The 19,138-nt window shown below is 41.2% G+C and overlaps 5 protein-coding genes across 8 annotated transcripts; 2 read left to right on the top strand and 3 right to left on the bottom strand.

The window, feature by feature from the left end:
* Positions 1 to 26: 26 nt before the first annotated feature.
* On the bottom strand, positions 27 to 5,640 carry prc1b (protein regulator of cytokinesis 1b). Of its 2 annotated transcripts, none has more exons than XM_053865387.1 (14): positions 5,229 to 5,640; positions 4,736 to 4,868; positions 4,255 to 4,377; positions 3,933 to 4,166; positions 3,577 to 3,747; positions 3,063 to 3,212; positions 2,826 to 2,973; positions 2,475 to 2,611; positions 2,290 to 2,385; positions 2,076 to 2,222; positions 1,894 to 2,004; positions 1,704 to 1,814; positions 1,380 to 1,559; positions 27 to 574 (listed from the first exon to the last, which is right to left on the bottom strand). In XM_053865387.1, the coding sequence occupies exons 1-14, from the start codon at positions 5,237 to 5,239 to the stop codon at positions 503 to 505; spliced, it is 1,824 nt and encodes a 607-aa protein (XP_053721362.1). In that variant the 5' UTR covers positions 5,240 to 5,640; the 3' UTR covers positions 27 to 502. The 2 variants fall into 2 exon arrangements, with proteins under 2 accessions (XP_053721362.1, XP_053721363.1); XM_053865388.1 differs by having other exon boundaries at positions 1,457 to 1,559.
* Positions 5,641 to 6,036: 396 nt separating this feature from the next.
* Positions 6,037 to 11,887, bottom strand: vps33b (VPS33B late endosome and lysosome associated). Of its 3 annotated transcripts, none has more exons than XM_053865386.1 (24): positions 11,869 to 11,887; positions 11,176 to 11,284; positions 10,790 to 10,870; positions 10,657 to 10,718; positions 10,495 to 10,544; positions 10,309 to 10,376; positions 10,197 to 10,242; positions 10,032 to 10,126; positions 9,832 to 9,936; positions 9,670 to 9,760; positions 9,506 to 9,583; positions 9,227 to 9,300; positions 9,071 to 9,157; positions 8,833 to 8,923; positions 8,695 to 8,769; positions 8,554 to 8,618; positions 8,420 to 8,474; positions 8,302 to 8,348; positions 7,684 to 7,816; positions 7,522 to 7,595; positions 7,343 to 7,444; positions 7,147 to 7,222; positions 6,365 to 6,472; positions 6,037 to 6,207 (listed from the first exon to the last, which is right to left on the bottom strand). In XM_053865386.1, the coding sequence occupies exons 2-24, from the start codon at positions 11,269 to 11,271 to the stop codon at positions 6,128 to 6,130; spliced, it is 1,839 nt and encodes a 612-aa protein (XP_053721361.1). In that variant the 5' UTR covers positions 11,272 to 11,284; positions 11,869 to 11,887; the 3' UTR covers positions 6,037 to 6,127. The 3 variants fall into 3 exon arrangements, with proteins under 3 accessions (XP_053721361.1, XP_053721360.1, XP_053721359.1); XM_053865385.1 differs by lacking the exon at positions 11,869 to 11,887 and adding an exon at positions 11,541 to 11,754 and having other exon boundaries at positions 11,176 to 11,315; XM_053865384.1 differs by lacking the exon at positions 11,869 to 11,887 and adding an exon at positions 11,541 to 11,754.
* hddc3 (HD domain containing 3) lies at positions 11,246 to 13,997 on the top strand. The gene is made up of 4 exons (XM_053865392.1): positions 11,246 to 11,813; positions 12,126 to 12,178; positions 12,261 to 12,501; positions 13,849 to 13,997. Exons 1-4 carry the CDS (start codon positions 11,702 to 11,704, stop codon positions 13,977 to 13,979), a joined length of 537 nt encoding a protein of 178 aa, XP_053721367.1. The 5' UTR covers positions 11,246 to 11,701; the 3' UTR covers positions 13,980 to 13,997.
* Positions 13,998 to 14,418: 421 nt separating this feature from the next.
* On the top strand, positions 14,419 to 17,262 carry mfap1 (microfibril associated protein 1). The gene is made up of 8 exons (XM_053865390.1): positions 14,419 to 14,650; positions 15,109 to 15,325; positions 15,409 to 15,547; positions 15,623 to 15,810; positions 16,003 to 16,272; positions 16,350 to 16,509; positions 16,674 to 16,763; positions 16,842 to 17,262. Exons 1-8 carry the CDS (start codon positions 14,569 to 14,571, stop codon positions 17,019 to 17,021), a joined length of 1,326 nt encoding a protein of 441 aa, XP_053721365.1. The 5' UTR covers positions 14,419 to 14,568; the 3' UTR covers positions 17,022 to 17,262.
* Positions 17,263 to 17,466: 204 nt separating this feature from the next.
* Positions 17,467 to 19,084, bottom strand: hypk (huntingtin interacting protein K). Its single transcript, XM_053865095.1, has 4 exons — positions 18,885 to 19,084; positions 18,236 to 18,291; positions 18,083 to 18,134; positions 17,467 to 17,646 (listed from the first exon to the last, which is right to left on the bottom strand). Exons 1-4 carry the CDS (start codon positions 19,044 to 19,046, stop codon positions 17,551 to 17,553), a joined length of 366 nt encoding a protein of 121 aa, XP_053721070.1. The 5' UTR covers positions 19,047 to 19,084; the 3' UTR covers positions 17,467 to 17,550.
* Positions 19,085 to 19,138: the final 54 nt, after the last annotated feature.

The raw sequence follows: 19,138 nt of genomic DNA, 5'->3' as shown, positions 1-19,138 counted from the left end.
TGGAAATGATTTTATTATGTCGTGACATTTCATCGAATTACAGTTTAGCATGATACAGCCACAGGCCGCAGCGTGCTGAATATGTAGCATGTATAAACAAACAACACACATAAAACAAACATTTAAATGACAAAACGGTAAGTATTTCCAAACCACCAAAACCAAAAAAAGATAATCGTACAGGTTGTGCAAAAGAGTAATATAAAACCTTCCATCGACAGCACTACAGTGCAACCTATAGTGTATTTTTTTTTCCATTCTCCATAAATGATGAGAGAAGTGAAGTTAGTATAACTCAACATTTTTCCTGCAGTGGCTGATCAGCAAAAAAGGAAGCCAAATCAGTGGAAAGCACTGGCAGGTGCAAACAATTTTGTTAGCATCCATATAAAATATATTATCTATATTTACATTTATAAGCAGGCAGCGTAGAATGACCTATCAAGCGATAGATGGCATCCTCATTGGAAGGATTTGGCAGATGCTGTGCTCCTCAGAGAGGTCAAAAGTTGGTGCTGGTGGAGTTCAGGATGTCGTGCTGGACCTTGGGGTTAGAGGCCTTGGACAAGTCTCGCTGTAAACAGAACCGACAGATACATGTCAAGACATTAAAAACGAGAGAAGAAACAATACAAGATCATAGTACTTTAATAAGTCAAACTCAGGATAAGCCATTACTATTAAACAGTGAAGACAAATCCAAAATGAGTCTTCAGCAAGGGTCCGTGTGAGAGAAACGTCACTCACTAAACTGCATTTCTAGCACTGACTGCCGGCTGCTGGAAGCCCCGCAAGGAACTGACATTGCACTCTCAGCGGAAAATGACAAACCTTAAGCAGTGAGGAAAGATCACTGAAAACTACACACCGACAGGAATAAAAGAAAGTACAAGTGACATTAATCATCTGATGTCAGTCTCCAGACAGCTGCACGGTCTCGATTGGTTGGAAAGAAAAACCTCCTTTTGAAGTCTTGGTAAGCTACTACTTGGAAAAAACACTTGTTTTCTAACATTAGCTTCGACTGTCATATAATAAGAGCAGTCATTCAAGCCACAGAGACAAAGTCGCAACACATTCAAGCAGAAAGCTAAAAGCAATGCTTTGCATCTTGATGTTAGTAGACGATGGACACATTATTATGAATTAATTTCAAGCGCATGCATAATGTAAGTTTCCATATGCAAGTCTTTTAGCGAGTGTTACCTAGTGGTTAAATGCTAAAAAGCATGCAATTTAATCATAGCAAGTTTGTCAAATCACCTTGCCTGAGGGCTCACCAAGTCCATCTAAAATAATAACATGTCAATCATTGAGTTTTTCTTTGAAGCATGAAAAGAGGAGCTAGCAAAAGCAAATATGACAAAAAAGCAAATTACCACAAATTCTGTATACGTGCTGGCAATTGAGTTTAGGCTGGAGTTACACTGGTGACTAGCAGTGGTCAGCAACCCACCACTCTTTGGTGTCCCCTTCAGATGGCCTTCATTCTCTTTATTAAAGGTCTGCAAACGTGGATGGGGTGGTTTTGCTCCATTAGGGGTTCGTGATTCCTGAACCTGTGGGTTAAGGGCAAGAATTCATTCATGTTTCTATGAACAAACCTGACCAAAATAAACTGGGAGACAGAGGAAGGCAACATGACAAGAGTGTTGACAAGGTGGAAAGAAGAGTTGAACAGAATTCAGTAAACAAAAACACACCTTGGAGGCGAGCGGTGTCCTGGGAACTGGCGAACGACAGAGAGTTCCCCCAAAAACTGAGCGCATGGTGCCATTGGAGGTTGTGTTAGATGAACAGGAGGTGGCATTCATCTGAGAGGAGAGAAATACACCTAAGACCAACACTAAGGATAAAGAGAAACAGAAGTACAAAGCACAGAGCACCCAGTACCTTTTTCACTCTGTTTGGCGTAGTGTTGGCCAAGAATTTGCGCTTTGATGGCGTTCGGACGGTTGTTCCGTAAAGCATGTCGATCTCAATCTGTTTGGTTTTCTTCAGGTGCTGAAGAACATTTTTGAAGGAAAAAAAATGTTAATAATAAATTCCAAATACAAAGCAATTACCTTTCCTACCCTTTCTTGTTTTTCCTTTTCCTTTTCTGACCGGAACAGCTCCCACTGTTCTGCCACATATTTCAGGAACTTTTGTCCATGGATGAAAAACTCTGTGCCCTGCTCAGTCTCCCATCTGTCAATTTGGACTTTCAGCTTCTTTTCAAGCTGTGCGGAAAGAAATAAAGTAGGATCAAACAATAAAAACAAATCCATATTAGTTGTGGTGTCTCACCTTGGGTAGGCTTTTTTGAAGCTCAGTCCTGTGCTTCTCTTCTTTAAGAAGATTTCCGCCTCTGTTAGCGAATCTTGATGGATCCGAGGCCTTTTTCTGTGGTCAACATTTTAACTTCTCTTAAAGTCATTGCTAAATAATTCTCAGATTTTAAACGGAACTGCCTTGTTTATATGGTCACTCACCTCTAGGTCTAAGAAAAGCCTCCAGTTTCTTTCCCACTCATCAACACTGACGAAAAGCTCTTTGTGGTCCTCATAGTGTTGCTTCAGGCGTCCGATCTCAGCGTCGTGCAGACTCAGTAGCTCCTCAGTAAAGACGTCTGAAATGTTGTGAATACAAAAAAACACACTACATTAAATAAAAATATTATGAGTGCAAATGTTCAATGATATTTTTTATCCTGATAGAATACAAAAGGTGATATCAGTAATCGCTATATTGCCTGTACTTGATGTTACTCATATCTGAACTCAGATCAACAAAGAGAAACATATTACCAAGCAAGATACAAGAGTCAGGAAAAACAGACTCACCACTGAAATACGGTGCAAAGGCTTCCCGCTGATCAATGCTGAAAAAGCATTTTTCCCACAACACAGCGATCTCGGAGCGTATTGCATCTATGACATTGCGAATGTTTTGAAGTTTGAGCTCTTCCAGACGCTGGGCCTCAGCTTGTAACTGTCAGACAACAATGAATACAAAAAAAAACAATAATACAAATGACTGATCTACAAAGACACGTGTGAAAAACTCCTTTGTTGCCTCACCGCTTCTAGATTCTTCTTCCTGGATGTGACCATGTGCTCATTAAAGGCTTCCCTCTCCTCCTGCGGGATCTGCAGGCGGCTCCACAGCTGCTGGATCTGTTCCCGAAGGCTCTCACACATCGTATCATTCTCTGCCTTGAGGCTTTCCAGCTACATTGGAACAGAAACACACATGGGTCATCAGAAAATGAGTCGAAACGCAGAGCATAAACATCTAAGAGAAACCTTGAGAGGGACTGTTACGCTTTACCATGTTACAAGAGTTATCAACAATACTAGCAAGATGAATCACCACCTTGACATATACTGAAGTGTGAACGTTTTTCCACTTCCAAAATAATCAAGTTTCAAAAAGAACCGTAATGGCACCCAACATGAAATGCAGTGTTTCAGGCAATGCGACCATTGTGTAAACTTAAAATTCCATTCTGATGTGAAGCAACTGCATCGGTATATGAAATTTGATGACTGAAGGAAAAAAATAGTTGTTGAATCTGTCGAAGGACAATCTTACCTGGCAAAGAAACACCTTCAGTGACGCAATGTTGTCTTTGGACAGGCAAAAAGCGTCCTCATCCTCACTGACCACATCCTTTTCAAAGCTCGTCATGGGGATGTGTTCCAAGTCCTCCATGTATAGGACAATCTGCTTCTTAACTTCTACAAATTCAGCATGACGCTTTCCCTTAAGAAAAACCACATACAGCAGATTATGAATCTAGTATACAACTTGGATGTAAATATATAAGAAAATCTTTTTCCATGCTTTTTTTGTTTTTCATATAGCTATGTTTTACCCCTTAATATTTTTAGTTGCCCATCTATGAACATCAGATGCTTAAGACTCAGACGTTCAGTAGAGGGACTAACCTTTTCTTCATTCTGGTCAGCAATGTGCTTGCGAAAGTTCTCAAGCTGCTCCAGTGAAGGGACAGACTCAGAGGAGATGCCGTAAGGCAACGAGCACAGAAGGTCACAGAGGTCCTGGTCCTGCTCCAGTAGAGTCTTCAGCTGCTGCATTCGAACCGTCTTCTCCTTCACCAGAGCTTCCACTTGTGTGCGGATGTTTTTCTCCTGTTGCAGCATGGTGATCCCTCTTTCCTCCTGGACACACAGAGGTCTGAAGCAGTCAGCTCTCCACGTCTGAGGCTCGCCTCTCCTGAAATGGCTTTTCAACATTTGCTCTTGTCACCTGGAAGACGGGACGCTGGAGTTCTGCGCACAGTTTCTCCATTTCAGATCTGCAAGCCTGAATGCTGTCCAGAAGCCTCTTTCTCAACAATTCCTCCTCTTTGATCATCATGTCAAGTAAACCCTGGTGGATGAAGAAATCAAACGCTCAAGCAAGTTTGGAGACACGCCAAACAAAAGGAAGAGGGAAACAATTTTAGCTTCATGGATGTGGTGAAAAGAAAGATGGAGGAGGCTGAGTTGTGGGGACACTTGATAGAATGCCAAAACAAGACAACTAAGAGTTCATTGGTTAGAAATGCAACTAGACATTGAAGATCCAGGAATAAGCACTCCTGTTTCCTCCCACCAGCCAAAAATACAAGATTCATTAATGATTCAATTGTGATCAGCTGTCTACAGTTTGCGTGACCCGTCCCCCTTCTCAGCCCTATCCCTTGTTCATAACAAAGCCACAGTTGGAATACAGGAAGTGTCCTTACTTTGATGTGATTCTTAACAACATTGTTCCTCTGGAGCCTCTGGTCCTCCGGAATGCCGATCTCCTCCCAAATGTCCTTCAGGTGGCACAGAGCTTTATTCAGAGCTGACACAGCCTCAGATGCTATCACCTCACTGCGGGTAATTGAAAGCCAAAATCAACAAGTGTATTCTTAAGCATGACTCGTCCGTAGAGCAAGATTACGTAAAATATGTTTCATATGTTGCGGTGTAACCGACCAATCTAACCGGAATATTACGGAATATAGTCGTACTAATTGACTATTAATACTGCGACATTATAATTGTAACTGTAAACAAAGGAATATGAAAACAAAACATGACAACTCGCGGTTGATTATTTACATTAGAACCGTTACCCAAAACAAACTAACGTCTGTTCTAGCAACAGATCGCCGTCAGCTGATAACACTTAATGTACCCTCATACAAAAGAAATCCCAAACGTTAACGGTTACAAAGTTTGTACACGTACCTTTTTCTCATACTTAAAATCCCAGCTGGTTAAAAAGTTCGAAGTTTGATCCAGACAAACTCGTGTTGCAGACAGACGCCGTGCAGCCGTCTCTCCTGTAGTTCAAACCTCGCACGCAGTAGCATCCACTCACCTGATTGGATGGATTTTAGTGACGTATGTGTTACGTCAAAGACGCGACGCGACCGATTGCTATTACTTGTCTTTAATCTTGTTCTGTTTAAACTATTGTGTACGTCTTAAAGCTGGAGTTAATTCGATTACTAACGCAAACTACTATTTTTTTTTCAACTAATTCCCTCTGTCGTCGACGAAACCAATTCCTCCAGTTTCAGTCAGGGCGTGGTGGCGTCTGCAGAAACTCCATTACTATCAACAAGGACGTCTTTGTCGAGCCATTCACCCCTTTTGATCACCGCACTGGGTTGTGGGGGTCGTGTGGTACAAGGGCACGACAATAAGATGAAACTAAATGTCAAACGCACAGGAACATGCAGACAGACGGACTGAACAAAACTCAAAGAAACAAATGAAGCACACAATACAGAAATAATGAATAAAATAAAATAAAAAATTATGAACACGTATAAGAATAGGGAAACTAGAATATAGGTTGCGGCTGGGAGAGGGTGCATTATAGGTCACTAAATATATCTAAATAAAATGGTAACATATAATTTGTTCTAGAGGTTATTTAGGTTTAAATGAAATGTAATTTGGTTAGGTGTGTGCCAATTGAGCAAAACTGAATATTAAATGGATAAATGTAGCAGGGTCTAAAACAAGAGATTGAAAACAGAATCTGTTTTATAAAAGCATTTATTCACTTTATACATGTGTACAGTCATTTTCGTTGAGAGTGAGAGGGAATGTCTCAGCGTTGTTTTAGTCAACAATCTTCATATTTGGTTACCAAGCAGCATCTCAATGAGTCTGGTACTGTTTGTGATGGCAGTGGTAACCACAATGAATTTATAACCTGTAATGGAGAAGAAATACTACAGGTTAACAACAGAAATGACACTCTATTGAACCGTCTACATAATTCATTTCAGGTGAATTTAGATTATTTTAGAATTTATATCTTTAAGAAAATATATTACCGAAAAAATTAAACTGTGCCATGAAAGACTGACCTTTCTCTTTGCCAAGGAAACGTAAAGCTGAAATCTCAGAGAAGGTGCAACCTCCAAGAAACATGACCAGGACGAGGCGCTGTGCATCGTTTTGTGCTCCATTGTTGCCTGATAGAACAAAAGACAACTGTTAACAGGCAAATCAACTACTGAATTCATACTCCTCAGTGATCAACCCTGCTTGAACACATTTTCATGACTTAAATAAGACGATGCACATGTGTTTCATGTTTCAACTTAACAACAAAACACCAAGGTAACAAGAGCATTGTAGTCCACTTGCCTCATTTAAACCGAAAGTAGCATGGCATAAATATCTCTGGCACAAATGCAGACGTTGTGAAACAAAATAACGGCTCAATTGCATTGAACACAACTTTTTCTTCAAGAAAAAGCATTTAAATATGTCAAGCAGCAAATTTGAAGCCTGATGTAGTTTCTATTTTACACAAGCAAATGGCGGACACTTCTACTGAAAAGGAATATTCACACTCCGATGCTCTAAAGTAACACAAAGACAGCGCTGTTTCGAGTCCATTCTCCATCAGAGCCCGCAAGTACATACATCCCGCTTCCATCCCAAACTTCAGGTCAAACTGAATATTTTTCTCTTTGACAGCATGCCTTTCTCTATAACAGTTTTCAAACTACCAGTACGACCTTTGAAATTGTAATATGGAAGTGGAATACTTCCTCTGGCAGGGTGAACACATTGGGTGAACACATACTTCTAAAAACTCATAAGCTGATAATAAACTGAATATTTCAGTTTGCTTTAGAACCTGTGACAGCAAATTCGTGTCCATTGAGCAGTCTGGTGACTTCCTCCAGCCCAGTCCAGCTGCTTCGCTCCAACACCTACAAACAACACAAACCCAATAAAACATATCAATATTTGTTGTAATAACTCAAAACATTTAGCTGTGAGCTACAAAGTTAAAGTGGCCATTTGGACGCCACCTTCAAACATGACCTCACCTGTTCTACAAGTTTGCAGCTCAGAGGTACATAGGCACCACTGAAAATGTACGCCATGTCTCGAGGAACACGCAGGTCGTATTCTTCATCAGATTTAGGCACCTGGTCAACATCCAGAAACAGTTCCAGTTGGTAAAGTATATTTCAACAGGGACTAGAATGGTATTCCTTTCACCTACCAGGTTGAGTTTTTTGCTCAAAGCTCTGAAGTTGCTCTTCTTTGCCAATGAGGAGAAGGTTTCAGTCAACATCCCTGATGAAACGGGATGGATGGGGCGTGAGAGGTAATCATTTCATAAAAACAAAATGAACAAAACTCAAAGCCAGTGCTGCAATTGTACCTGCAGTCTTGTCGTTGACCAGCTTTCCCACTTTGCTCTCCATGACAGTAAGTGTGTCTCCTGGCTGTTGTTCCATCAGCAGACCCAGCTGCTTCAGGTTGGCAAATGTGAGGAGGTGCTCGGCACCATAGCTCTGGGAAAGCCAAGCACAACATCATGCTAGAAACTTTTTTGTTTTCATTAAAAAAAGTTCATTTGCACCCATTAACATCTAGAACGCTTGACACATCTGCCATGTTGCGTCTACAGGAGAAAAGAAGGGATGATATATTCTATTCTTAAACACCACTCTTGGCACCCACACGTGAAGCCAATGGCAGGAATTACATTTCAGCTTGAGTGCATGACCTACTATGACACACTATCATCAAAGTTAAACATGCAATATTGTACTTAAAGTAAAGACTCAGATTTAGACAAATGAAACTGGAAAACTGCTCAGGGTGGGGAATGGAAACTGAATCTATTGTGTGCTGATAGAAGCGAAGAAAAAAATATTGTAATTAAATAGATTGCAGATTATGAAGAAAAATATTGTTATTCACAACTTGAAATGTAAATGTGCATCATTCAGCTCTCAGAATCAAAAACACACAACACTGAGAGGCAATTTCTCACCTGCAGATACTGTAATTTTAATGACCGGTAATCTTTAGGTAAGAGGCCTGAAAAAGCACATGACAACAGAATGAAAGAGTTAATTCAAGTTTTAGTCAACAAAATAAATTACTCTCACCGTTTTCTGTGATGGAAAGAAGACAAAGTAGTCGCAGGCTTTCTATCATAGAGATCTTGAGAAAAAGAAAAAAGGTAAGGACCACATTCCTTTTTTCTTTTTCTCTGTTTTTTGTTCCAGATTCAGCAACACACCTGCCTGTTAATATGCTCTTCAATGAAGGTGATGCATTCACGGATTTCAAATCCTTCCAGTAAGCCTGTTAGAAAAGTCTCGAATGAATGAATGAATGAATACTAGCAAAACAAATGAATCTTCATCCTAAATTCACTCACAGTGTTCTGTCTTAAGAAGCTCCTGGAAATCCTGCTTGGTTTTCTTCTTCATAATCGACTCACTGGCACCGATATCTTAAAAAAAGGAACTCATTTTAGTGATATTTACATATTCACAGCAGTTTCCTCAACACTTACGAAGGCTCAGGAGTCGATGTTCCTGTTTCAAGCCTTTCAACTCTTCCGACACAAAGGTCTTCATCTGCTTTATGTCCATCCCCTGACGCTTCTGTTGAAACAAGCGCCAACATCTAAAGTTACAATGTAGGAGAACAAGTTCCTGTTACACAACGTCTTAACAACAATCATTTTTGGTACATTAGAACTGTGATTTGCAGCATTAAGTCCATTACTCAGCGAAAGCCGTTTGACTCACGTCATAAGCAGACTGTAGATTCCTTGCTTTTTGACTGAGGAAACCAAAGACATTTGAGAAGTGCTCATTTCTAATTTCATTAAAGACCTGAAAGGCAAAAGACAGAAGTGAAAAAAATGCAACGCAAAGTAGCAAGACCATTTTCTTTAGTCATACTTTATCCTGAGAGTTCAACATGACTTTGACGCTTTTGTCAGACGATGTGACCTCGGGTCCAAATTCTACACAGCCTGAAAAGTAAAACACAATTTTACACTGAAGGACAACTTCACAATCTATACAAAGAATCCATGTCTAGTCAAATCATATCTGAAATATTCCATCGATGCCATTGTATTAAAAGCATTTATAGTAAATGAGCCACCTAGGTCAGTTTAAACTATAAAAACAGGCTTCTTCAGGGTTTTGATGCAATTACTTTTGCTCAATACCTACCACATTTTATTTTGAATATATCATCCATCAGTCCTTCATAAACCACCTGTGAGCACATTGGAGTGACAAAATCCACGTCTGCAGCATGGAGAGAGAGAGAGAGAGAGAAACAGTAAGCAAAACCAATGTCATGAACATAGCAGAGTAACTAAAAAGTTAATCACCTCGGTCGATCAGGAAGACGTTTCCTATTTCCGCATGACGAGGTTTTGAATCTGCCTCCTCCACCAGCTCTCTCCAACACTCGTACACCATCTAAGAACACGGAACATTCCTTTTTTTCCATTGATCATGAAACATTTGGAAAATACAGCTCACAAACAAACCTTTGAGCAACGTCCAATCCCATAAACTTTTGAGAAAGGACCGAAAATGGAGTGTAGGAGGTGCAGAGCGCTACTGGCCGTCCTGATCCAGCGCTGATCACCTGCCTGCAAAACACATTTAAACACCAAAGTGTGTTCATATTTTCAAATGGCAAGTCTTGCATGAATCAACTAAATTGACCTCACTCCACATCACTTACTAAGAAGTTGTCTCGGAAGAATTCTGGGAGCTCCAAACTAATGATGTCATCATCTAGAGGCAAAAGGTAAAAGGCCCATTCATCTGTAGTCACATCTGGAAGAAACAAACATGTTGTAAACAATCACACTTTCGAACGGTGTCAGAACAAGGAGGGTAAACATACCACCAAAGAGACCCTGCTCCTCCAAAACTGCATCACATGCATAAAACTGCATAGAATCGAAAGGCAAAATGGTTAACATCAATTGAGAGGAGATCAAAATTGAAAGCGATACCTTCTGTGGAGTGAATATTATCTTGTATCTTCTAAATTTGCCAGCAGCTCTGTCCGAATTGGCCACCTCTGCAGTAAGAAGAAGAATTCAAAAATGATATTTTCAATAGAAGTATTCATCCATGTTTTAATATTTTCTTTCTATATTACATCCAATTACTGAAGGTTCAAGAAACACACTACTCACGACATATCCACTTCACTGTTTTAATTCTTGGCCGGATCAGAAAACAGAGTCTGTAAGGACAGCATGTAATTGTTTAACTGTAGGTTGATAATTTGCGCAAATCTCGGATGGAAAAACGATAATTATCATGTAGCTATTTCAGCTTAAGCTACTGCTACTTACTGATCGGAAGTGCTGGTAATAGGTTTGTATTCCACTTTGTAGAGTTTGTCAACATCATGTTGCTGTTGAACAACCAAACAAAGAAGGAAGATTTTAATCCAGCTGCATACGGTTTACGCTACAAGGAACTTACTTTCAATGTGGAAACATTGGCGATACGATCCAGCGGGCTCATCAAATCTGATTCTATGAAGAGATCCTTCCTTCCCGGAAGCTGGGTAAGGATAAAGAGAAAAAGAGAACAGGGTTTAACAGCACTCACCAACAAAGCTCCAAATATTTGACTTACACTCCCAAAGATTAGCACCCTAGTAACTCCAATGTTTCACATTTTAATATAAGATATTCCTAGATTTACACCCAAGTAAAATGTGTCATATTTAAGCTCAGTCAAGGTGATATGGATGGTAGAAACCGCAATCCACAGTTTAATGACACAACCTATCTAATGAGTCCATCCATCCATCCATCCATCACTGAAACACACTCGATACTATGTATTCAACACTGTGAAGTCACCTGTTCCAGCAGATAAACGAGCTGGTCCCTTGCAAGCCTCTTTAAAAGCGTGAAGTCTGGAAGCTCCGGAGGATCACTCCGGGTACTGTGCGCCATGGTGGTCCACGCCCTGGACAGGTTTGGACGGGGGAAGTCAAATGCTGATCATAGCATAGGAAGACAAGGCACATCAGTGCTAACAAAATTAGCTGAAAAGCTAATAACAACATTTCAGCATTAATACATTCCAGTCTGAAGAGGCGGAGCGAGCCGGAGACTGTCACTCAACCGGAAACGAAATCGCACCAATTTGAATATTAAATACGACCAGAATTTAACTGAAATAACATGATCATATCAAGATTTTCGGGTGTAATGACAGATACCTGCTTCCGTAGCTACAAAAGAGGAACTGATGACGAGGCCGCTGTTTCTCTACGGGCCACCAAACAAGCCCATGTCCGGCGGAAAAAGTAATGCGACCGTGGACGTTTCTCTTTCGCCACCTCCGTAGTTTTGTTGGGTTTTTTTTTTACAGTCGAATAAAATGAATTCGGAAACAGCTTTACTTCTGGAGGCGGTTAATTTTGCTGCGGAGAAGCATCGTAATCAACGGCGCAAGGACCCTGAGGCCACCCCTTACGTTAACCACCCCATCGGTAACGCACCCATAAGTTATCGCTTGAACTATAATTCAATATGTATTCGACTTACACCACATGAGTATGGCCTCGCTGATTATTACAAAGTGCCGAGGACGTTGACAACACATTAGTTCCATGTACTAAAGCGGATGAAATGCTGACACCAAATGCAAAATCAAATCAAAATGTCTTCATTGGCTACTTCAGTGATGGATGTTCGACTATCCCATCACTGACGATATCACACAAAACCACAACCATTATGACCTCGTAAATGTTTTTCTTTCCAATGTTTGTCTCCTTTTGATTGTCCCCTGACATTCACAGGGGTCGCTTTAATCCTAAGCAGCGCAGGCATCACAGATATTGAGGTGTTGCAGGTAGGTTGTCATTCGACTTTTATTTCAAAAAACAAATCGTGATAAACATTGTACTGACTGAGCTTGCTTTCCTTCCACACAGGCTGCGTTGCTTCACGACACAGTGGAGGACACTGACACTACTCTTGCTGAGATAGAGGCCAAGTTTGGCCCTGTTGTAGCGGGTATCGTGCAGGAGGTGACGGATGATAAGAGTCTGCCTAAGCAAGAGAGGAAGCGTCTACAAGTGGAGCATGCACCTCATTGCAGCCATCAAGCTAAATTAGTCAAACTGGCAGACAAACTGTACAATCTTCGTGATTTGAATCGCAGCACACCAGTCGGTGAGGATACCATATTTTTAGGCGCAGTGTTCAGCAGAGCAACCACTTACATCTACAGTGTACATTTTCTCTCACATGACAGTCATTTACCTAATAATGTCTTGGAGGACAATCTACCACAAATGTTTTGTGCTAGTTCTGCACCAGTCTTGCAGCGAAGTAATCGTAATCGTCAAACAAAACTAAGGAGCAGCAGGAATACTGAAAACTACATCTGTTTTATAGTCTGACCCATGTTTCTGGGACAGAAAACCATGCATCCAGACTATTAAGACAATCGAGCAAAGAATGCTGCCTCCTTTTTCCATAGAAAAAATTATGTTAAAATTATGTTGCCACATGCAAAAAGTGATTTGTACAATAAAAGTTCTGACTTGGCTGGAGATACCTATTCTCATAGCAATAACAACCTAACAGTACAGTGGTACCTCGGTTTTCGAACGTCTCAGACTTCGAACAAATCGGAGTTCGAACAAAAATTTTGGAGATTTTTTTGCTTCGGATTTTGAACGAAAATACAGAACTCGACCGCTCCCGAAAAAAGCCGGAAAAAACGTAACGTGCGTGGACCGATCAGCTGACCCACTACGCGCTTTGTTATTCTGTATAACGCAGCCTCCGTATGCAGACGTGTACCAGCTACATTTACTGACTGTTTTTTCTTCATATTGAGGTGTAAAACCTTTCCTGTCTCCGCACTGGACCCACAGAGGAGGTGCTCGCTCTTGACGCCTCCGACGCTGGAGCATGCACTCCAGGGTTTGATGTCCTGTTGTCGGCTGGAGCTCGGACAGAGCGTTACTTGGTTTATGACTTTGTCACAGCCAAACTGCACAGAAGCGCACATTCTGAGCTGGACACGCACCGGGCACCTCTTCACTTCTGGAGAGACGTCACTCACTCGGCAACCCCTCCCACATGCAGCGGCCACACACATAGAGGAACAGCGCACCTGCAGCAGACACTCTACATTCACTCCTACAAAAGCCTGTTTTAAGGCTTGGAACGCATTATTTCTTTTTCCATTCATTGTAATGGGATAAATCGATTCAGATTTCAATCAAATCGCTTCTCGAACGGCCGTCTGGAACGGATTGTGGTCGAGAACCGAGGTACCACTGTATTTGGTCATTTAAAAATGCAACTAGAGTGATTTGGTGAGTTACTAGCCATCTATGTAGAGGGCAGTCTGCTCGTGAATGTCTAATGTTGGTGAGTTTACTCATGACCCCGGACTCGTGACTTTTCATTAACAATGTCTTTTCATGTCAATAACAAAAACCCGACTCATTACATGAGCAACGACATTAATGTTTCCCTTACATGTGTGTTTCTGTCATTTGGCAGGTTGGACAGCCGAGCGAGTGCACGAGTATTTTGTTTGGGCGTGGGAAGTGGTCAAGGGTCTGCGTGGCACCAATCCTGTTCTTGAAGAGAAGCTGATGGAGTTATTTATAGAGAGGAATGTGCAATGCTGATAACACTCCTAATATGAATAGAAATTGCAGCAAAACATAAATATAAATATGTGACATTTGGCACATCATTTTTTATTGTTGGGATTTGGAGGGCCTCTTGCTTCCGCTCCTCAGTTGCACTACTTTTACGAACATTTCTCATCAGGGGCTTCATTTTCCAAACCTCCTCCTGCTGGTCAAATGAGATCATGGTTTAATAACTATGAATAAAAAATAAAACAAACTATTACTGTTCGTTTGCCATGGGCTATTGTCAATTTAATCATTATATCCAACTTTGCAAGCTGAATAGTGACTTTTAATGGGCAAAAGGTTGATTGTTCTATAATTAAGACAATAAACTGGAGCACCACTGAGCAAGGAAAAAAATGATATTATTATACAAAATATTATTTCTCAATAAATGTTCTAATTGTGCAAAAAACTCCGATCTTAAGCCCGGAAATGGTTGTCGGATAAAATTATACATCCGGTTCGTTGGGTCCTCACTTCCGCTCACTCGTAGCAACATCTCAACCAAGACGGGTCAGTGTGGAAATTGAAAACACTTTTAAGATTTATTTAAGTTGAATCCGACGAGCAGACAGCCATGTCGAATCACGAGCCTGTCAACATGAAGCTGCCTGCAATCCAGTCCACCGCTGGAGCGGTGCCGATCCGCAATGAAAAAGGTGAGTATGCTAGTTAGCAGCATGCTAGTGGTCACTGTGAGCATTCGTGACGCTAAAAGAACGACCTAAAATTGTAGCGCCTACAGCCCCTGTCCAAAAATTATACACGATTTACTACATAATCGCTGCATTTCCAAAACCTGCGGTCGAACAATCCATACTTAATCAAGATAGTAACGAACACATTGTGGTTAAACGTAAAACCGCTTTTGTAGAATTCAGTTTAAAATATACACATTCGAACTCCCTGCATGGCAACAATTGAAAATTTAGTTATTTTCGATTGTGGTCTTGTTGCTAGCTTTAAACATAAAAATGGACTAGGTTTATTCTCCCGTTCCAATGTATGTTATGCAGATTTTTTATGCTAGAAACCTGAAGAGGTTGCTTGATGTGTCACGTTGTATTTCAATTGATTTGGATGTTACTTTCATAATAACTGCAATTCTGTATTCCAGGTGAGATCTCGATGGAGAAAGTAAAGGTGAAGAGGTATGTGTCGGGTAAACGGCCTGACTACGCTCCCATGGAGTCCTCCGATGAGGAGGAGGAAGATTTCCAATTTGTCAAGAAGGGAAAAGAAATGGAGCTGGAGATTAAAGAGGAGGAAGAGGAGGTTTCTGATCCCCGCCTGAAACGTTTGCTCAATCGTACCTCTGAGGATGTGGAGGAAAGGTACCACTTCAATAGAATTGTAATTGTGTTATCAAGTTATTGTGGTAAGTAGAGTTTAAGCTCCCTCTCTGGCCCCCATGTAGACTCGCGAGACATCGACAGATTGCTGAGCCAGAAGTTGTGGCAGAGAGCAGTGAAGAATCTGATGAAGGGACGTGGCACCCCGAACGAGAAGAGAGTAGTGATGAGGAAGAAGAGGAGGAAGAAGAAGTGGATGATGAGGTTCTTATTTTTGCACTTTGGAGTATTTTCTAATTCAATGTTCGTTGGGTAATAACTTGTATGTGGTCTCTGTAGGAAATTGAACGCCGGCGACAAATGATGCGGCTGCGAGCGTTGGAACGAAAGAACGAGGAAATGGAGGTGATGGAGGTGGAGGAAGAAGGAAAATCTGGAGAAGAGTCTGAGTCCGAGTCTGAATATGAGGAATACACAGACAGTGAAGATGAGGCAGAACCACGACTTAAACCAGTATTCATACGAAAGTAAGATTCAAAACTGAACCTGTCCACTGGTATAGTCTTAAACAGAAGGAGAAACATTTTCCACAATGAAGAAAGTTTCTCTGTTAGAAATACACAAGTACGTCTACTACAGTTTTTGAAATTAAAGAGAGCTGACCCTAATAGATAGTAGTAATAATAATAATAATAATAATGTATTCTTTTGTCTGACAGAAAGGACAGAGTAACGGTGGCGGAGCGTGAAGCCGAAGAACTGAGGCAGAGAGAACTGGAGGCCGAAGTGAAGCGTCAGCAAGAGGAACGCCGACGTTACACACTCAAGATCGTGGAGGAGGAGGCCAAGAAAGAGTTTGAGGAGAACCGCCGTAGCCTTGCCGCCCTCGATGCCCTGGACACTGATGGTGAGAACGAGGAGGAGGAGTACGAAGCATGGAAGGTTCGTGAGCTGAAACGTATCAAGAGGGACAGAGAATCTCGGGAAGCGTGAGTAGTCGAGTTCCTTTATCATTGTTGCGACCCGATTTTGTATGAAGTTGGTAACACGTGGTTCTTGTGTGCAGCATGGAGAGAGAGAAGGCAGAAATCGAGCGCTTCAGAAATATGACAGAGGAGGAGAGACGGTTGGAGCTGAGAAATAATGGCAAACTCATCACCAATAAGGCCATTAAAGGCAAATACAAGTTCTTGCAGAAGTACTATCACAGAGGAGCATTCTTCATGGTGAGTCACTGAGGTCTTGTGGGTGAGCTTTTGGTGCATGGAGAAGTGAGGTCCCCGTTGTTGATATTTGGGATATCCAGTTTATGTGTTACAAGTTTGGATTTGAGCGAGCAGCTGGAGAAACCTTTCTTTCAATTTCAATCAACTGTGGACTTGTGTTTCAGAACGAAGAGGAGGATGTGTACAAGAGAGACTTCAGTGCCCCAACTCTGGAGGATCATTTCAACAAAACCATTTTGCCCAAAGTTATGCAGGTTAGTGTGTTCCTATTTTTCCCCTCATCCTTTTCGCTTCCTATTTTTGTGCTCATCCATTTCCCCCCCCAACCTCAGGTCAAAAACTTTGGACGATCTGGTCGCACAAAGTACACTCACCTGGTGGACCAGGACACCACCTCGTTCGACTCAGCCTGGGCTCAAGAAAGCGCTCAGAACAGCAAGTTCTTCAAGCAGAAGGCAGCAGGCGTGAGGGACGTGTTTGACCGGCCCACCGTCCAGAAGAGAAAAACCTGAACTGAAACTTGAGAAGAGACTGTTCTCTGCCAGCGTGATTTCCTGCCATCAATAGTTTAACTTATGATGCAGCGTTTTTAATGTCTGATTTGGTGTTGTAGTAACATCTTCACTGCGGAATACGTTTTTATAAATCCTTGCAGGTTTTTGGCCACGTTGTACATAATTGCGCAAGGCCCTTTTGTTTACCATGTGAAAGAACATCAACTTTGACCTCATTTGAATGTAAATAAAATTTAGTAACTTTTGCTAAAGAGTATTCTGATATTTGTTGCACCAACCAAGTTTCACAGGTGTAGCCAGCTGCAGTAGATAAACCACAATGGAGCTAAATCATTGAGTCCCAGCAGAACGCTTGCATATTATACATATCAGTTACATCAAACCCCATCCAACCACTCGAGTACGCCTCAGTTTTGTGGACTAAAAAGTATGATGCGCACAGTTAGGCTTTAAATAACTTTATTTAAAAAAAAAAAAAAAAAAGACTGGAGCAGACATTTTTGACTAAAAATCCTCATCCACATGGTCAGTTTGTTAGTGCCACCAAAGCTTCCACCACATTTCCCATGTGTTCCCTCAGACTTCTCTCCGCCGTCGCTCTGGAGATCTCCATCTCTGACATCTGTAGGACAACAATGAACACCTTAACATTGTCAGTGTTTTTGATCAAAGCAACTTGGAAACAATTCACATCACTGTGAACTCGTCGCATCATGGACACCCTTTCAAAAACAGAGATGTCGATTGTCCAAAATCCCTGAAGTAAAAATAGCCTCAGTGTACTGTATATCTTACACTGAACACAATTTAGTCGAGGTCAGCTGACAGTCCAATATTCATCACTAGATGCATTTTCCCCAAACAGCAGCAAGCAGACTTCAGACATTTAAGTCATTTTAATGACTAGTTTTTGATTTAGCAATGCCCTTTTCCATGACACTGTATCCATATTTTCAGTGTTATCTTCATAAAACAAATTCATCCTTTGAAACATATTTAGTTGGCCATATAATAGAGGTTAAGTTTCACTAGCAGTAAATGTGAGGGACTGTACTTACAATGAGCTCCACATCTTCTTTCTTGATGGTGACTTTGGCCAGCTCCTTTTCCCTATAAAACAAAATGACAATATTTAGCCAACGCCTTCGGCTTCTACTGATGATGTGACACTGCAATGTATAAAGTGGGAAGCATTTGATTCAGTAACACACCTTTCCTGTTTGGCTTTCTGTTCGCGTGAACGTCGATCTCCAATCACAGACATGGCCTGAAACAAAGAATATGGCGACACTTTAACACAACAACGGCACCAATATATGTGCTTAAATTGAAATACAGTTGTGGCAACATTAGTGCAATTGGGAGGCAAATATATCTAAATAATCTAAGATGGACCTCGCGGCTGACATGTCCAGCAATGAGAGTGTCAAAAACACTGTTCTGATCTCATCTATTTTTCTTCTTTGTTAATTTATATTTGGAGCTTCTCTGGACTGTATCGTCACAAGACTGTGAAGTATTTTTACATTACAAATAGTGTCCATCTCCAATTCTAACAGGTAATTGTAAAGGTAACCGCAGAAATTAGGCACAATTGATTTTAAAAAAAAACTTCACGTTTTCAAATATATTGTGTGTTTAACTTTAAACAATGTGATTTGTTTCATGCAAAAAAAATGCATGACTATAATCAGATACACCATTTACTTTATTTTAAGCCAATTGAAGTGATTTGTCTAAACATATTTTTTCAGCAACTAAAGCGAAGAGTTTTAAGAAACACTGGCACCATATCCTACACATCGGAGTGTAACCATACACCCCGGCCTCATGTTTGCTAGTCCAGTTAGCATCCCTCACCGTCTGTAGATCAGAGCTGGAGATTTCCTTTTCCTCCGCATAATCGGTAACCCTCTCCAAGTCAGCCGCGCCGCTGTCATGTTTTCGGGGTTTTTCTGCGGGCTTTCCAGTGCAATTTTCTTCAGCTTCCAGGTCCAAATCGACGTCTCCTTCTGCTGCCATGTCTGCCTCAGTCAATCCGGAACAAAGAGAAACGTTCCACCCTACGACGGAAGGTAAAACGTGTTGCACCGGAAGAAAAACGATTACATTAG

Source organism: Synchiropus splendidus, chromosome 5, assembly GCF_027744825.2.
Source record: "Synchiropus splendidus isolate RoL2022-P1 chromosome 5, RoL_Sspl_1.0, whole genome shotgun sequence".
NCBI lineage: Eukaryota > Metazoa > Chordata > Actinopteri > Syngnathiformes > Callionymidae > Synchiropus > Synchiropus splendidus.
Note: the sequence above shows the minus strand (reverse complement) of the source record. Positions and strands in the feature narration are given on the sequence as shown.

What these genes read in the sequence shown, in the direction of transcription:
- hddc3 (XM_053865392.1), top strand. Translation starts at nt 11,702, where the DNA reads ATGAATTCGGAAACAGCTTTACTTCTGGAGGCGGTTAATTTTGCTGCG. An exon ending in TTACGTTAACCACCCCATCG is followed by an intron (nt 11,814 to 12,125) that starts GTAACGCACCCA and finishes TGACATTCACAG; the next exon opens with GGGTCGCTTTAATCCTAAGC. An exon ending in GAATCGCAGCACACCAGTCG is followed by an intron (nt 12,502 to 13,848) that starts GTGAGGATACCA and finishes GTCATTTGGCAG; the next exon opens with GTTGGACAGCCGAGCGAGTG.
- prc1b (XM_053865387.1), bottom strand. An exon ending in GGCTTTTCTTAGACCTAGAG is followed by an intron (nt 2,386 to 2,474) that starts GTGAGTGACCAT and finishes TGTTGACCACAG; the next exon opens with AAAAAGGCCTCGGATCCATC. An exon ending in TTCAAAAAAGCCTACCCAAG is followed by an intron (nt 2,223 to 2,289) that starts GTGAGACACCAC and finishes CTTTCCGCACAG; the next exon opens with CTTGAAAAGAAGCTGAAAGT.
- hypk (XM_053865095.1), bottom strand. Translation starts at nt 19,046, where the DNA reads ATGGCAGCAGAAGGAGACGTCGATTTGGACCTGGAAGCTGAAGAAAAT. An exon ending in CCAGCTCTGATCTACAGACG is followed by an intron (nt 18,292 to 18,884) that starts GTGAGGGATGCT and finishes TCTTTGTTTCAG; the next exon opens with GCCATGTCTGTGATTGGAGA. An exon ending in CAGAAAGCCAAACAGGAAAG is followed by an intron (nt 18,135 to 18,235) that starts GTGTGTTACTGA and finishes TTTGTTTTATAG; the next exon opens with GGAAAAGGAGCTGGCCAAAG.
- mfap1 (XM_053865390.1), top strand. Translation starts at nt 14,569, where the DNA reads ATGTCGAATCACGAGCCTGTCAACATGAAGCTGCCTGCAATCCAGTCC. An exon ending in AAACCAGTATTCATACGAAA is followed by an intron (nt 15,811 to 16,002) that starts GTAAGATTCAAA and finishes TTTGTCTGACAG; the next exon opens with AAAGGACAGAGTAACGGTGG. An exon ending in GACAGAGAATCTCGGGAAGC is followed by an intron (nt 16,273 to 16,349) that starts GTGAGTAGTCGA and finishes TCTTGTGTGCAG; the next exon opens with CATGGAGAGAGAGAAGGCAG.
- vps33b (XM_053865386.1), bottom strand. Translation starts at nt 11,271, where the DNA reads ATGGCGCACAGTACCCGGAGTGATCCTCCGGAGCTTCCAGACTTCACG. An exon ending in TGAGCAAAAAACTCAACCTG is followed by an intron (nt 7,445 to 7,521) that starts GTAGGTGAAAGG and finishes GATGTTGACCAG; the next exon opens with GTGCCTAAATCTGATGAAGA. An exon ending in TTTCCTTGGCAAAGAGAAAG is followed by an intron (nt 6,208 to 6,364) that starts GTCAGTCTTTCA and finishes TCTCCATTACAG; the next exon opens with GTTATAAATTCATTGTGGTT.